At 46.8% G+C, this 16,704-nt stretch overlaps 1 protein-coding gene across 2 annotated transcripts in view; it reads right to left on the reverse strand.

The window, feature by feature from the left end:
- Window positions 1-16,704, reverse strand: part of Tln2 (talin 2) — a 181,210-nt gene that overhangs the window by 59,743 nt on the left and 104,763 nt on the right. Inside the window, exons 37-42 of one of the 2 annotated variants that reach the window (XM_028781452.1) lie at window positions 15,929-16,061; window positions 13,345-13,446; window positions 9,931-10,101; window positions 5,101-5,103; window positions 2,753-2,899; window positions 151-252 (exon numbers count right to left, since the gene is read on the reverse strand). In XM_028781452.1, the coding sequence (XP_028637285.1) occupies window positions 151-252; window positions 2,753-2,899; window positions 5,101-5,103; window positions 9,931-10,101; window positions 13,345-13,446; window positions 15,929-16,061 (658 nt within the window). The remainder of the gene's footprint in view (window positions 1-150; window positions 253-2,752; window positions 2,900-5,100; window positions 5,104-9,930; window positions 10,102-13,344; window positions 13,447-15,928; window positions 16,062-16,704) is intronic. The other variant, XM_028781451.1, reaches the window with a different exon arrangement.

Below are 16,704 nucleotides of genomic sequence, written 5' to 3' on the forward strand. Positions count from 1 at the left end.
GGCAGAGGGGGAACCCACAGTGGGCGGGGCGTGGAGACTCAGATGGCGGTGGGCAGAGGGGGAACCCACAGTGGGCGGGGCGTGGAGACTCAGATGGCGGTGGGCAGAGGGGGAACCCACAGTGGGTGGGGCTGCTTTTTTTCTTCTTACCATTTCCTGAGCTGTGACAGCAATGGCTTTGGAGTATTTAACCACAGTCGTCTGGTAGTCAACAAATGTTCCCTTTGGTTCTGGAGGTGTGCCTTCATCCAGCTGTGGATAAGAGAAGAACTCAGGAGTCATAGGAAGCCCGACCAAGTATAGGCTGTACTTGTAAGAAGTAAAAACTTAGGAAGAATAGAGAGCCCCTCAGAGGTTTCTTTGGTTCAAACTCAACTCTGAGTTCTCCAATCAGAATGCAATGGGGGTACACATAAGGCATCCGGGGACACAGGCAAGATAGAGTCCCAGTTTTATCTAACAGGAGTGGAAAGTATTTCAGAGGAATAACAATTTAGCCAAGTCTCAGCAGATAAAGAGGAGGCTGCCCACAAACACAGAAGGGGAGGAGGCTGCCCACAAACACAGAAGGGGAGGAATCTCAGGAAGAGGGGACCGTGTTCATGTACATGATGATGAGAGAGTGGTGGAAGATGAGGTGGGAGGAGGCAGAATCTCCATCACCGAGGACTTCCATGACAACACTACAGTCCACCACTACCTGTGCCCAGGGCAGCCTAGTGATTGATGAGCTAAGTCAATGGAAAGACCTGGAGGACTTAAGGACTCGCTTTTGACTGCCTGCCTCCAAGTGCAACAGCAACTAAGAAAAGGGCAAGATCACTGTGAGAGAGGGGATTGGACAGTCCCTTGGAAGGTCCAGGTGAAGTGTGGTCCCCTGGATGTTACATCAGGGAAGGTTAATGTGGTGGTTAATACTGATCGTCAACTGGACAGTAGAATCATCTCGGAGAAAGACCGCAAGCATGTCTGTGTGAGAGATTCTACAGTCAGCTAACTGAAGTGGGAGGAACCCAGGAAGAACTGAATGTGGGCCATCCCATGGGCTGGGTGGTTCTAGAATAAATAAAAAGGAGAGTGAGCTGGGGGCCAGCATTCACACCTCTTTTCTCCTCCCCAACTACAGATGCAATGTGACCAGCTCCAGCCACCGCGCCTTTCCCACCATGCTGGACTGGATCCCTCAAACTGTAAGCTAAAATAAACCCTCCCTCCTTTAAGTTGCTTCCTGTTAAGCAACTTAACAATGATCACAGTAGGAGTGTGGGGAGAACAGTGAAATCCCAGGCTGTATGTTACAGGAAGGAGAGGGAACCCTCGTGTGTATCCTCGGCTGCCAGCGGTTCCTGTCACCATCAGGAGAAACCAGGCTTACTTCTCAAGAGGCAGCTGGACCAGAGAGCAGCTGTGTGGATGCCGCTGTCACAGCATAAGGCAACACAGTGAGCGAGGCTGGTGAGCTAGCAAAGACAGACTCAGGGCCTGGCTTCCACTCTCTGAGGACTTACAGGACATTCCCTATCTTTACATTAATACTGAGAAAAAGAAAAAAAAAAGAGGATCATTTGGCTTTTAATTGCTACTAAGAAACCATGGACTTGACTATTCAACATCTCCTGTGGACATGTTTGTTTCCAAAGTTCTGGTGTTCTGCTGTTTTGAAACCCTCCTGAGCCTTACCCAATGGTCTCGAGGAGGAGGAGAAATTTACTCATTGTCTGCTAAACTGTCCGTATTAGAAGCATGAGCAGCACATAGTGGGCACTGTTAGAGACTTTGAGACGTAGAGCCTTGGGTCTCCGAAGGGAGACACAGTCTAACCCAGCTTGCTACTTCATTAGTGTGGGGGTGATGGGAGAGGGTTGTGGAGCCATTACTCCAGTGACTTCCAGGGGGTCGTTCCTTTATGGAGAAAGTGACAGCTAATGCCTAAACCAGCAATTTAAGACCGTGTATTATTCTAAAATACTACACTGATGCATACATAATCCAACCGTAGGCATTCCCCAACACAGACACTGTAACACTACTGTCTGTGATACTAACACTAAGCTGACAATTAGCTGCTGATGAACAGCCGTTTAACCCGACAATATAAAAAAGACATCATTAAAGACAAAAATCCATAGAGGAAAAGAGAAACCATGGAGTTGAGACTCTCTTCAGTCTGAAGCACTGTCAACTGGTTGCTGAGCCAGAAAACGCCCTATGAGAGCTCACCAAGACCTTTCATACACATTATTTAACGGTTTATGCATTTAAGTGACTATCAACATGTAAGAGTTCTGAAGGTCCCATTAGAGATTCCTAGGGTCCACTCAATTGAGACTGTGACAGAGCAAGACAAGAGTCCAGGACCCTGCATTTAGAAAGTTCCTCAACTCCAAAGTAGCCATTCCAAGGGCCAATGCTTGGAAATCATTTCCCGACTCTTCCTGGAGCCACCTCCCTATCATAGCCTATAAAGAGGCCATGAGGTGTAAGTAAATATTTCCGTTTACAAACAAGGAAGCCAGTGATACTTTTCACAATGTCTATTTTTAACCACAACTGGAAAGAACAGTGCGGTACCTTATAAATCTGATGAATTGATAGCAAATTAAAAAACGGTATGTTGGATATATGACTGGCCATCTGCTGGCTTGCTGGTCTCGGCCTTGACTAAGAGTTTCTCAGAGAAGACCATGAAGGAATGGTGTGTGAGAGAGATGGAGACGGGATTGGAACGGTTTAGGGGCTAACGCAAGCCTACCTTGCTCATGGCCTCTGCGATGGCGTCCACCATGCCTCCCACCAGCCCCACCTCACTGGCAGCTTCATTCAGTGTCACCATAATGTCATCTACAGCTTCCTTCATCAGCTGCGCAGCCTCTGTGATGGCGTCGTGGGTGTGCTGTGCCTGAGAAGGAAATGAACAATGTCTGAAATAGCACAAGTCACTGCTCACCCTTAAGAATCACTTGATGTGCTAAGAATAACCTTAAAAAAAAAATCAGAAGACAAGGCTGGGCCTGGTGTTGCATGTCTAGGGTCCCAGCATTCAGGAGGCCCTCGTGTTTAAGGTTAGTTTAAGTAGTATGGTGAGACTTGAGAACAAACAATCAATCCCAAGGAAAACCACACCCTGCAAAACAGCCACACAATGCATTCGAAATGTTTTCTTTCTCTGATTCCATACATTGACTTGCAGAATCAAAAGCAACCCCCCCTTTTTTTTATAATAATAAGAGAAAAGAAACATGTAACACCAAACTGTCAAGACTAGCTTTATATGCTGCTCTGTTCAGGATGGTGGGGAATGCCACAGGTTCATAAACACACAGATTGACACATTTATTTAAAATATTCGGTAATACAAAGAAAAAAATGTTTTTCATAACAAATGTACTTCTCTTCAACAATGCCCAGCACACCAGAATTCCCTTTCTATAAATAAGTTGGATTATGGAAATGTCGGTGCATGAAAGAGAGACAAATTGGCAGAGCCTAACAGGCTGTAGAACTAGGCTGTAAGTTATATTGCTGGAACATTGGCAGAGTAGATGAGGACAGTTGCCAAGGGCAGAAGCCCTGCAGGTAATACCCAAGTACCCACATGTTCCTCGGACAGCATCCTGGACACTTGCCAACGTTAAGGGTGGGATTAGGAGCTCGAAATGAAAGAGCCAACGGAGATGAAACAATGCCGGTGCAGATATCTCACAGGGCAGGAAGATATAAGGGAAAGACTTACCCTATGGGTGCAGAAAACCTAGAAACCTAGGTTCTAGTTTTTGCTCTACCACTGATGAGCCACCCGGCAGAACCCAGCTAGCTCCTTTTCAGTGAGACGGGGAGGACTGTAAGAAGTCTATGTTCTAAACGCCTGATAAAGCAGGAAGCTGCAGGTACCTTATGTATAAGAAGGGCAGGCTAGCGGGAACTCTACCCTTACTCTGTGCCATGTAATAGAATGAGAGTGACTTAAATGTCAGAATGTCACTGTCCTCAAGCACTGCATCCATACAACAGCTGTGGCTATCCTGGCCCAACTCAGTGGCATAAGCCTCCCCAAAGGTCCACAATACTGTATTTTTATACAGTAATAAATACCTTGATGGATATGAAGGAAGGGAAGCCAGTGGGAATTAGAGGATGGGCTCTATCTGAACTAAAAGGCTGTGAGAAGCAAGTTCCTCAAATATGGAAGCTGACAAGATGCCAAACATGCTGCTTGCAGCTATCCTCTTGATACCTGTTGAGGAACCAACCTGACGCCATCTTAGGCTCAAAAACATCTTACAGTAAAGACAAACTAGGTTCATTTTTGTTTGTGATTAAATCTGTTTCTCAAGGAATTGGTCTCTGCCCCACCTGTAACCTTAACAACAAATGGTTGTGTACTGCCTGTTCCAGGCATGGCAATCCTGTCTTTGTTTCAAGAAGTTGTTTATAACCATCTTGCAACCCTACCTTTGTTTCAAAAAGTTATCTGACCACCAATGACTACCTGGTTATGAATACCTGCTGCTATGGCTACCTTATTATGACCACCTTGCAACATGTCTTTGCTTCAGTAAGGACTACTTAGCTATGACGTTCTGCTCCTGTAACTCCTCTTATTTTGCCTGCCTTGTCTTCCTCATGTCCAGTGCTGACCTCTTGAACCTCACCTTAGGGAGAAGCAGCCCATGTACATGAACAAAAAACTTGCTTTAATTAACTGATTGCATTAATTATTTTGGCCATGATAATTTGGGTTGGTGGTCTTTCTCCTCTCATCTTTGAGATTAATGCTGTGTAGACACACAGAATTCTGCCTTTAGGACAGAAGTGGGAAAGCTCATGATGTAAGCTCATAGCCAACTTCACAATACAGAGTAAGGCAGAATGTGCAAACTGCTGTATTCTGCTACAAGTCTTAAAGGTGGCATTCCTGTGCAGATTTCTCTAGAGAAAGCCTCTAAAACTGCAGACTCCCATTACACAAGCTCAAACAGAAGGAGTGCTTTTTCAGTGTGTCGTGGCTATGGTGAGAACACTAGTGACACAACTCTACAGGACCACTCCAAAGTTAAACACATGTTTTAGGAGAGAGGTGAACCGCTGCCAGCCAGACACTTGCTTTCCCCTTCAAGGGTCTTAGGAGTGCAAACTCTTAACAGGAGTGGGGCAAGTCTTGAAGAGAGATGTTTGTGCTCCTGGCTGACAGATCATTGAAATGAATGAATCCTCAAGAAACGAATCTCCCCAGGGACTTCATGCTGGGAGAAGGAAAAGGCTGAGTCTTGCTGCCAGTCATAGAGGGAGGCTGTCTCCTAGAAAGAGATCTTACACAGTTTTGACAACTAACGAGTCAGACCACCTTGCAGGAGATACCGAGCCCAGACAATGATAATTGGGACCACACTATGACCTGGATGGCTTGCTATACATACTTCTTGCCCTCTATGTAAACCTAAACTTTAAAAATGGACTTGGGGATTACGGGACCCCTTTATTTGTTCTTCTTCCCAATGTGGCTGCAATGAATGAATTATCCTCTGCTGTTCACATTGCTCGTCTTTAATTGGCCCACTGAGAGTGAGTGGACAGAGATTATTGGCATACAGCAACCTGGGGGCAGGCACCAAGGATGCCAGAGAAAGGCACAGATACAAGGTCTGATCTTAACAACTCTGGAAACAAGAACATAATTCATGGAAGGCATCAGTAAATTACCGAATGAACCCCTCAGCAAACATCTTTGCTCTTGGATAGCCTAGAAATAAACTACCTGACTGTCTGACTGGAGATAAGCTCTCCATGTTCACATGTGTATGAATGCATGTGTAGGTGCATGTGTACATGTGTGTGGAGAGAGAGGCTTACCCTAGGTCCTCCCCTCAAACACTTTGTACCTCATTTGCTGAGGAAGGGTTTCTCACGGAACCTGGCTGGAGCTTACTAACTGGCTAGCCTGGCAGGCCAGTGAGCCTAAGGTCTCCAGTGCTGCATTCACCTGTGTGTATTGTGGTGCATGGTTTGGTATGTCGGTGTTGGGCATCTGACCTGAGGTCTTTATTCTTGGGTGGCAAGCACTTTATTGACTGAGCCATCTCCTCAGCCAGTGTTCTTCCTATCTGAGCTTTACAGACTTCTAGAGTGTCAGCTCCAAGGCCACCTCTTCTCTAACATCCCTAGGCATGCCTTCCTCGACATGCCTTCACTTCTCTCTGAAGCTCAGGGGCAGGCTTCATCTTCATTGGGCAGCCTGGCCCTAGTCCATACACTGTGGGCTGGCTCAGGACAACAGCTTTAGACATCCAAAGAGACAGTGGGATCTCAGTGAAAACACACTTTGACAACCAGCAGCCCTCTGGGAAGCAGAGTGAGCAGGATAATAATGAGGTCATTATTTTAGGGTCTGGAGCGACTCCCTTATTCCTGCTCCCCACACACGGAAAAACCACATCTGGTCTTTTTTGGACACATGTCTGAAGACAGCTTCCAAGGAACCTTTTCCTCCCAGATGGGACTTCCACCACAAAGCCCCAGACAGCAGGCAAAGACATCAGAGTGGTTCGGAAGGGAGAAGACAGGAGTGGGTCTCAGACTTTAGGGGCTGGGGCAGGCAACTGACAATTAGAGCTCTCTGGAGGGGATGAGGATGTGGCTTGGCTGGAGTGTTGCATAAAGCAAACTTGAAAGGAATTCTATAGAAATGAAGGGGGGAGGGATGATGCCTCAGGAGCTCAACGGGCTGTGAGAGGAGCCACACAAGCATGCACCTCTGTCTGGATTTATTACCTACCTGATAGATAGAAGGGTATCAGCCCACACTAGCCTCAAATTCCCCATGTAGCTGCAGACCTTGGACTTCTGAGGCTCCTTCTCCCAAGAGCTGGGATTATAGGTGTATGTCACCACTCCCAGCTCATACAGGGCTGGAATAGAATCCAGGGCTTGGTGGATGCTAGGCTAGTGCTCTACCAACTGAGGTACATCCCACATTCCTGTTTTCACACACTCTTCTCATTTAGATTTACCCTCACTGCTTAGTAGAGGAGACAAAAAAATGGATCACTTTGCTAGCAAGAGGCGGCCTGGGGATTTGACTACTTTTGACCCAGACCCTGAGAGTTTGTTTAATCAAATCAGAACTACTGTTGACTACTTAAGAACATTCCATTGCATTTTATTACCTATTTATTTAAAATGAAACTTAACATTCATTTAGTACGCGTATGCGTGTTGCACATGTGTGCACATATGTGGGACCCTGCGTGTCACAGCACATGTGTGGAGGTCAGAAGGTAACTGAGGGATTTCTCTTTTGTCCATGTGGGTCCTTGGAATTGAACTCAGATCAATAGGCCTGGTGGTGATTAGCCACCAGCTCAGCCATCAGGCCACCCCAGTTACCAATGCTGTGACTTTGTTTCATCTACAAATGAGATTGCAACACCAAATCAACAGCACACAGAGCTTTCCAAACATCCCCCAAATGATAACATCCGAGTTGATTGATGATGTGGCCTCAGCCAAGGGTCTAAAGAAGCAAACTATACAGTAAAGCCTGTTATCTCAGCCCTCAGGAGGTTGCAGAAGGAGGATCATAAAGTTGAGGCCCTCCCTGGGCTACACAGCTAGTTTCAGGGCAGTATGGGCTGGCTACATTCCCTGTTTCTAAAAGGGGAGGGGAGGGGAGGAAAGGAAAGGGGTGGAGGGACAGTATCAGCAGCAAACTTAATGACCAAAATGTCATTTGGAGCAAGCCTGTCATAGTCTCCAGACAAAACACAGGTTGAACACTGGGATGGGGCAGAGGTCTTGTCATCGGTCACCACCGGTCACATCACACCATCTGATGTAAGAACTAGTCTTACTGATGGAAAACGGTTCTAGCCACTACTTCCATATGGGAATGTCACTATGGCGCATCGGTACTGACTATAAATGTGCCGGCCATGAGGGTCCAAAGGGAGCTTTGAACTCATAGTCTAAGCAGACATATCAGCATCTTCAAAGCCCAGAGAACTCCTACTTGATATTCTACTGACACGGAAAGCGTCATGTGGGAGTTGGCAACGCATGGCAGGAAGAAAGCTCCAGGGACAAGCCTGCTCTAGTCTGAGGGGTGCTGCAGAAGGGTTGGCCCAATCTCTGGACTCCCACTGCTGACCATCACAGTCAGAGTTGTGTCCACTATGCTTTTGGTCCTGTACCACCATTTTGGTAACTAGTTACTATTTCCAAAAGACTTTGAACGTTTGGAGGGTTGTGGCTGGCTCTTATCATTTTAGTATTCAAATTATACTCTTAATAACTGCTAGATATGTGAAAGACGGGATGTAGAAAAGGCCAGGTTTCTCTGCCCTGGGTCCTGCTAGTAAGTCAAAGTCACTGTTTACAGTTGGATGTTCAAAAAAATATGGATTAAAAGGGGGCTGGAGAAAGGGCTCAGTGGTTAAGAGGGCTTGCTGCTTCTGCAGAGGGCTGGCATTTGGTTCCCAGGACCTATGTCAGGGGGGCTCACAACTGCATGTAACTCAAGCTCCCTGGAATCTAATGCCCAGTTCAAACATTTACGAATACCTCCGTTAGGTATACACAGGCACACATACACATACATAAGTAATAAAATATGGCTCTGTCTCAGTATTAGTTGTCAACTTGACACAGTCTAGACAAACTTCAACATCTCAGCTGAGGGACTGATTGTCTTTATCAGATTGCTCTGTGAGGGGTTGTCTTAATTGAGGGTCCAGTCCATTTTGGTTCACCCCATCTGGAGACAGGTGGGTCTGGGTATATAAGAAAGCTGGCTGAGCATTAGACCAGGAATGACTGAGCAGGCAAACAGCATTCCTCCACAGTTCCTGCTCCTTCCAGGTTCCTGCCTTGAGTTTCTTCTTGATTTCCCTCCATGATGGACTGACTTGGCTGTGTAAGCCAATAAGCCATTTATTCTTCTAAGTTGCTTTGGGTCAGAGTAACAGAAAGGAACTAGAGCAGGTGGCGCCTGTCTAAGGTGACCACAGCTCCCAGGCCTTATATAAAGGTCATATTCCTTAGCAAAGATGAGATGTATCAGTTATCATTGTCCAACTTCTTGTCCAGCTGTGCTCATCTGCATATTCCAGATGCCCCAGACTGTTTACACATTTTAGAAGGCTCCACACTCTTTGTAATTCTATATTATGTCCATGCTGCTGCTAAGTTGCTTATTTATTTGGATATGTGTGTGCCTGACTGTATGCACCATAGATATGGAGGCCAGAAGAGGGCACTGAATTATAGATACTGTGAGATACTTGATACATACTCAGAACGGAAGCCAAGCCCTCGGCCCAAACAGTAAGCACTCTTACCCTTTAAGCCATCTCTTCAGGTCCTGTTACCTCTTAAGTTCTAAGCAAAATGCGATACAAGGTCAGTCATCCATGACAGACTGGTGCCATGTCTGGCTCTTTAAAGCCAACTCACTGTAGGAAATGTCCTTACAAACTGATGGGGGCAAACTGATGTGTGTGTGTGTGTGTGTGTGTATGTGAAGGCTGTTATATTAAATTAGCATTTTTTGGGTTGGGGAGGTAGCTCAGTGGTAAGAATGTTTGCCCAGCTTGTGTGAGGCCCTCCAACATTGAAAAGATAAGCAAACTGCATCACCATCCCTGAAGGAGAAGAGCAATCACATTCACTGAAAGCAAATGTCAACACCTAGCAGGCACCCTGTAAGTACACCAGCTTAGTCCTACAATAACCAAACCACATACTCTTCTGCCCCGTGAGTGCTTGCATACATACACTACCAAGGAAGGAGAACTTGTGAATAACCCTTCAGTTTGGAAAGCCATCAGGTTATGTCTCTTTTAGACCGGGAAATCAACTTGGAGGTGTTTTTTGAGGAAGGAGACAATACAGGAGGGATCTGGACTCCCAAGCCAGCCCCGATGCCTTAAAGCATACCTTGGGATTTCCTCCACCTTCTTTGGCTGCATACAGCATCTGGAGGGCAGATTCTGCAAGAGTCTTGGTCTGGTCCAGCACTGTCATCTGTTGTTGATGGTCCAGCATCTTAGAGGCAACACCAACTGCAGCTAAGATCAAGGGCTCGAAGTAGCTTGCCAGCTGTGTCACCTTTCAAGAAAGAAAAATCCCAGATGTATCATGTAAGTTTGGGTCTTCTTTTTTTGGGGGGAGGGCTTGTTGAGAAGGGGATTTGGATCAAGGATGAGATGACTCATAGGAAAAGGCGTGTTTGGCTACAACTTTTTAAATACTTTCGAGTTAACAATCTATTGCTTGGTGTTTCTTCCTGGGGGGATTCTCCATCTCCTGTCCTTATATGGTAAGAAACCCATTCTGAGGTAGACACTAGACTTATACCCAGTTTTATAAATTGTCAGTTTTATAAGTTAAAACTGTTAAGAATAAGAGACATCCCACAGATTCAAAAGGGAAGGAGGAGAGAAGAGAGGAGGGTAATGAGGTGGGGGCAGACAAAGAGAATCTGCAAAGCTTTTCAGTAGACAGCCCGACTGGTGTCCTCGCCAAGCACTGGGCCAAGCCTTGAGAACAGGAAAAAAAGCAAAATGATTTCACCACTGTTGAACTCCTTTGTTTGGCTCAACCTGGGATAATAAAAAGCTGGTCAAGGGGCTCAGAATGTAGCTCAGTGGTAAATTACTTTTCTAGTGTGCGAGGGGTCCTGGCTATGACCTCCAGTTACCAAACCAAACCAAACCAAACTAAACTCCACTACCAACCAAAAAAAAGAACAAAACCAAACTGATTAAGACAGCTACCTACTGCCCCAGGATAGACTTCCTCCCAGCAGACAGCAGACTATGCCACATACATGCCACACATGGTACACACACACACACACACACACACACACACACACACACACACACACACATTTGGATGCCCCAGGATCAAACATCACAAATATTCATCAGGCCCATCCCCTGTGTTTTTCATCCAATTCCTCAGTAAATCTCAGTTCCAATTTTAAGAAGCAGATCCAGATGAAGAGAAACTGAGGCACAATCTTGGGCTGTATGCTGACGCCATGCTGCTGTGAGGTGAGGGTGGGGCTCACTTCACAGTCTGGCTCTTGGCGTCCTCTCCTCAATGGCATCCTTTTGCTTTAGTGTTTATTCTAGTTCGGCTGCAGTCACACTTGAGACTCAGTGTCTGTTTCTTGCCTTTGTAACATATTTGAAGTTGGCGGAGGGGGTGTGTGATGGGGGGTTGGTAGAGAGACACCCATTATTTAACAGCTAGAGAACCATATTTTCACAGTTGGCTCCATCTATTTCCATGCTGATAAAACCTACCAGCACCGATGGCTACTCCAACTCCTCCTTTTTGTGCACCATAACTAACTGCTAAGCTTCCCACTGAGGGTGTTTTATGCAAATCTTTAGCCTGTGGCTCCCTTAAGGGTCTTTTCCATCACAGGAAAGGCTAGTGTTGTGGGGATAAAGGAGGAGAGGCCACTTCCTACGAGCAGGCACTGGGTCACAAACAAAGCAAGGGTCGGGAGGTTATGAAGACTAGCCCAGTCGTGAGTAGCAGTGTCCGGAAAAAAAGAACAGTAAAAGTCACTAGAGCTAACAGTGAGACAGGACTACGGGCCAGCAATAAGAATACTACAGTTCTACTATTCTCATTAGGTTAGCTTACAAAGACATCTGAGTAGCGCTGCTGCTGACCTACTGTGCCCTTATGTGCATTTGTCCGTGTTTGTAGATACGTGCGGGTGCACGTGGAGGCCAGAGACTGATACCTGGTGTTTTCCTTAATTGTTCTCCACCTTATTCTGTGTGTGGGATATGTGTGCACATGTATGGTTGGGTCTGTACGGCCATGTCCAGACGTGATAGCCAGAAGATGTCTAGCGTCTTCCTGGATCAGTCTCTGCCTTATTCCCTTGAGACAGGGTCTCTCATTGAATCTGCAGATCAGCAGTTTGGTGAGGCAAACTTCCAAAATTTTCTCTCCCCATCCCGTGCTAGGGTTACAGGCACACGCAGCAATGGTCAGCTTTTTCCATGGGTGCTGGAGATTCAATCTCAGGTCTTCATGCTTGTACAATAAACACTCTACCTGAGCCATCTTTCCAGTTCTTTGATCTGAATTTTTGGTTTCTCACTGAACTTGGAGGTTGCAGATTTGACTAGATGTCTTCATGGTCAGTTATAGGTTGGTTACTGAGATGAGGACTAGTTCTACTTTCCAAGGAGGAGAGACAATGTGGTCCAAACGCTAACCAGGGACAGAGGGAACATCTATGGTAGCCTGTGAGCCCTAGAGACAGTCCTGTTTCCACCTGCTTTGTGCTGGGGTTATAGATGTGTACCACTGCCTCTAGTTTATATGGGTACTAGGGATCTGAACTTGGGTTCTCATGCTTGCAAGGCAAGAGCTTTACCTGATACTTCCTCAGAGCCCTCTCTGTGGATCTTAAAGGAGCCCCTTGAAGGCCAGGCGGGTAGCCAGCAAGCCTGCCTTCTTTGTCCAGATGTGGAGGGTCCCAGCCTGAGCAAGCAAAGGCAGCTCTGTTCACAGGCTCAGGACTTATTCCTTCCCCAAGAATGATGCTGGCTTCAGCACCAGTGGCAATAGGGTACCATGGTGGTGGTCTGAGTGAGAAATGGCTTTCCGAGGCTCCTGTGTTTGAACACTTGATCCTCAGTCAGTGGCCCTCTCTGGTAAGGTTATAAAGCTTTTAGAAGATAGGGTCTTGCTGGAGGAAGGGCGTCACTGGGGCTGGCTTAGGGGTCTCGTGGACTGGCCCCACTCTTGTTGTCTCTGCTCCTCAACTACAAGGCTGGCCTCTTGCTCCTATTATCATCGGGCCTTCGCTGCCATGATATACTCTATCCTTTTGGAACTGTCAGCCAAAATAAACCTTACTCTCCCAAGTTGCTTTTAGTCAGGTTTTTATCATGCATCAGAAAAGTAACTAATACAAGGACTAGTGCACTAGAATCCTATCTGTTCTCTAGGTTTATTTGATCAGTAATTAACTTTCCAAACGGAGATGTAACGAATCAAGAGTTGTTAAGTGGTGGGGGAAAGAGAAATGTTCTAACTAAACTAGTGCCCAGTATTCTTAGAGAGGTGAGCGGGCCATGAAGAACGACAGTCCTAGTCTTGGGTCCTTTACACAGACTTCTTCACAAACTGTGTTTTAGTGTGCTCATCTGTAAAGTGGGCTTCGTGACAGTGCTGTTCTCACGGCATTGTGAGGGATACTGAATCAAAGCACAGGAGAACACCGAGGCACAGGCTTTTGGGAATAATGATAACCCCCCCACCTCCCTAAACACGAGTACCATCTCTCAGCAGGGTATCCTGCTTCCACGTTACCTTATGTCCAAGTTGGGCAGCTTCTCCCCGGGCTGCTGTGGCAATGGGGTCAATCAGATGCCCAATCTCCTGGACCACTGAGGTCAGCTGTTCCTGTAGGGCCTGAGAGAGGGAGAGTAGTCAAGATCATTTGACAACAGTTCCTTACAATGCTATGTCATTCTGAAAAGCCCTTTATGAAGGATGATGGGACTTGCATGATATCAGAATGCCTGGACGCTCCCCTGCTCGTCCATTCCCTGACTGGCCTTGCTCCCCAGGGTGAGACCCCTTATCCTTCCTCAGATGAAGCAGGCCTGAGAGTGCGGTTCTCACTGGCTTCATTCGCAGCAGCCCTGACAACTGCTGCTGGAGCTATCTTCATGGTTGGTTACATACTGATTATGGGGAATGAGGACTAGCTCTACTTTCCAAGAAGAAGAAACAACGTGGTCCAAATGGAGACGGCTAATCAGGGACGGAGGGAACATACTGGTCTTGGTGTTCTCAGAACTTAAAGAGGAGGGGGGAAAGGGTGATGTGAAAATGAGATCAGATCTCCGAAGGCTTCACTGATGGCACACCATGAAGGAACCAGACGGTCTGCATGCAGAGCTTAGCTAGACTCTGCTCACTGTCCTTGGTGACTTGCAGGTAAATACTGGAAATGACACTCTTGAGGTATTTCTTATCGGGTCTGACAGGATTTTAAATCTCTGCTTCAAATAGATGAGTTTAGGCTGTTAAGAGACAAGGAAAGAAAGCCAGACTGTGCTGGGAAGGGGGAGGGGGGGAGGGGAAACTTTGAGGCTGGAGATGAACTGGAAGCAGGAAAAATCCCCTCCCTTTCTCAAAAGCATCTTGAGAACTGTACTGGATAGGGTCAGGGTTAAAAGATTAAAGCATGGGCATCACAGAGATGTATGCCCTGACGTGTCATCTGAAGAGTGACAATATCCTTTCTGCATTTGTTACTCTGCCACGGGACCACTATGCACATTCACTCTGGGAAAGAAACAGCTTAACAGGCGAGCTTGAAAACAAAACACCAAAAGAGCTAGAGCGCTAGGGCAGGCAGAGAGAGGCTTCCCTCAAGCCCAGAGGCCTTCCTTGGCTAGTCATTTATTACCCTCTCACACTTAGTGTGACTGTGGGTAAGAATGACAGGGAATCCCTTCGGTATTTTTGATAGATGGTTTATTCAATTTAATATTGTATAATGAAGGATCTTGGGTATAAAGTGTGTACATCTTCTTCCTATTGGGGGAGCTAAGGCAGAGGATGCAGGTTAGAAGGGATGGCGAGAGGAGGATACTTCTGGGGTGGTGGACAGTGTCTCACTAAGTAGCCCTAGCGATCCTCAAACTCAGAGATCAAACTTTCCCTGCCTGCTGGAGTTAGGATTAAAAGTGTGTGAAGCTACCAAACCTGGCTTCATCTCGGCTGGGAGCTATGTAAAGGTGTGGTCTGCTGACAGGTTGTCAACAGACACACTTCATGTGTGTTTACTGTATGTATGTTCAACTTTGAGAACAGGCTTAAAATAGTAAAGCTAGCTTTCTACATGGTTACAGTGCTTAGTCCTGCTTCTCATTTCCTGGAATTTTGTGTGTGTGTGTGTGTGTGTGTGTGTGTATACATGTGCGCATGTATGCATGTGTGTCTGTGTATGTGTGTGTGAAGCTAAAGTAGAACAGACAGCTCTATTAATAAAAATGAGCAATGCTTACAACATTTGAATGATGAGGTTTGAAGAATGAGGACAGAACTTACTAAATCCTATGCCTAAACCCTATGCAGTAAGGTAAACAGACCCGACTGTTGGGCACCGTCCTCTTAGAGAAGTATGGACTGCAAATTTAGATGGGTAGCAAGCAGCTCAAGAGCAAGAACAGATAATGCGAGGCTGGGAGATGCTTAAGGGGAAACTGTATGCTACTCAAGCATGAGGACTTGAGCATCTACAATCCTAGTGCAGGGAGTGGGGTACAGGATGGAGACGGGTGGCTCCTGAGAACGCACTGGTCAGGCAGCCTAGCTAAGGGTAAGCTCCAGGTTCAGGGAGTGACCCTGACTCCAATGTGTGTGTGTGTGTGTGTGTGTGTGTGTGTGTATATATATATATATGAATGATAGAGAAACACATGGAGGGTGTACACTCCACACAGGGGAACATGTGTGTATAACACACACAAACAGAGAAAAGATAAAGTGGCACAACTCTTTCCCTCTAGATGATCAAATGCACTAGAGTTTAATGGCTAAACCTGCTCAGAAAGTACAAATGGAAAGCGTGGCCAGAGAGACGCACTCAGGCTCTGCACGGCCAGGCCTGCTGGACCGATCGATGTGCACACTGAACACAGCAGCCCATCTTAGGACAGAACTACCCAACACCGATGGTTTTCCTGAAGACTTTGGCTGCCCGTGAACGCTCTTCTGTGGCAGGTGAGGTCTTTCTGCACACCATCTGTCTCAACGCTTGTCCTGCACACTCCCCACCAACCCTCCGACCTCCCTATCTGTCCCACAGGGGACATCCTCGCCCTGTAGCATTGGACATTTGGTCCCACTCCCTCTGGAGTTTCCCAGAGCCCCAGCCTACCTCCACAGAGATGTCATCCCTCGTGGCCAGGCTCTGGCTGACTGCAGCCAGGGAGGCCTGCTCGATGTCCCTGATGCACCGGTTGATGCCATCAATGGAGTAGTCACATTCCCTCTGCCCTGGGGCTTTGTCCCTAAAAGGGACAGAACAAATCAATCGAAAGCTCACGAGGCTTAAGTCACACCATGCTCCTGTAAGGTGGGCCAGGAGCCTCTGTCCCCTTTCTACACAGTCACCTTCACTGAGCAGTGCATCTGTGAGGCTTGCTTAGTAAGATGGGCCCAGGGCCACGCAGTTCTTAATTCACACTTGTACTTGACATAGCTCTGTTTCTAGCAGGAAGAATGGAATCTCTGCCTTTCCTTTCAGGCTAATAATAGGTAATTGCAAAGGAAACAATTTGCACTTGGGTGCCTGCCTCCACTTTAAAGTTAAAAAGCAAGTGTGTGTGTGTGTGTGTGCATGCACACACATGCATGCATGCGTGCACACGGTCTATCTGAGTACAGATGCATGTAACCATCAGCACATGGAGACCATAAGAGGAAGTCCAGTCCTACTTCACCAGTGTCTGTGTTGCTCCCTTAAGACAGGGTCTCTGTCTCTGAACTTGGGGCTAGTGTGGCAACCAGCACGTCCCACCAATCCTCCTGGATTTGTCTCCCGCAGTTCTAGGGCCACAAGCACACACCCATCCCTGGTTTTTTATGTGGAGCTAGGTACTGAAACTCAGGCCCTCGTGCTTCTGCAGCAAGCATTTCCATTGAGAAAACAAA

Source organism: Grammomys surdaster, unplaced genomic scaffold (assembly GCF_004785775.1).
Source record: "Grammomys surdaster isolate TR1022 unplaced genomic scaffold, NIH_TR_1.0 437, whole genome shotgun sequence".
Classification (NCBI taxonomy): Eukaryota; Metazoa; Chordata; class Mammalia; order Rodentia; family Muridae; genus Grammomys; species Grammomys surdaster.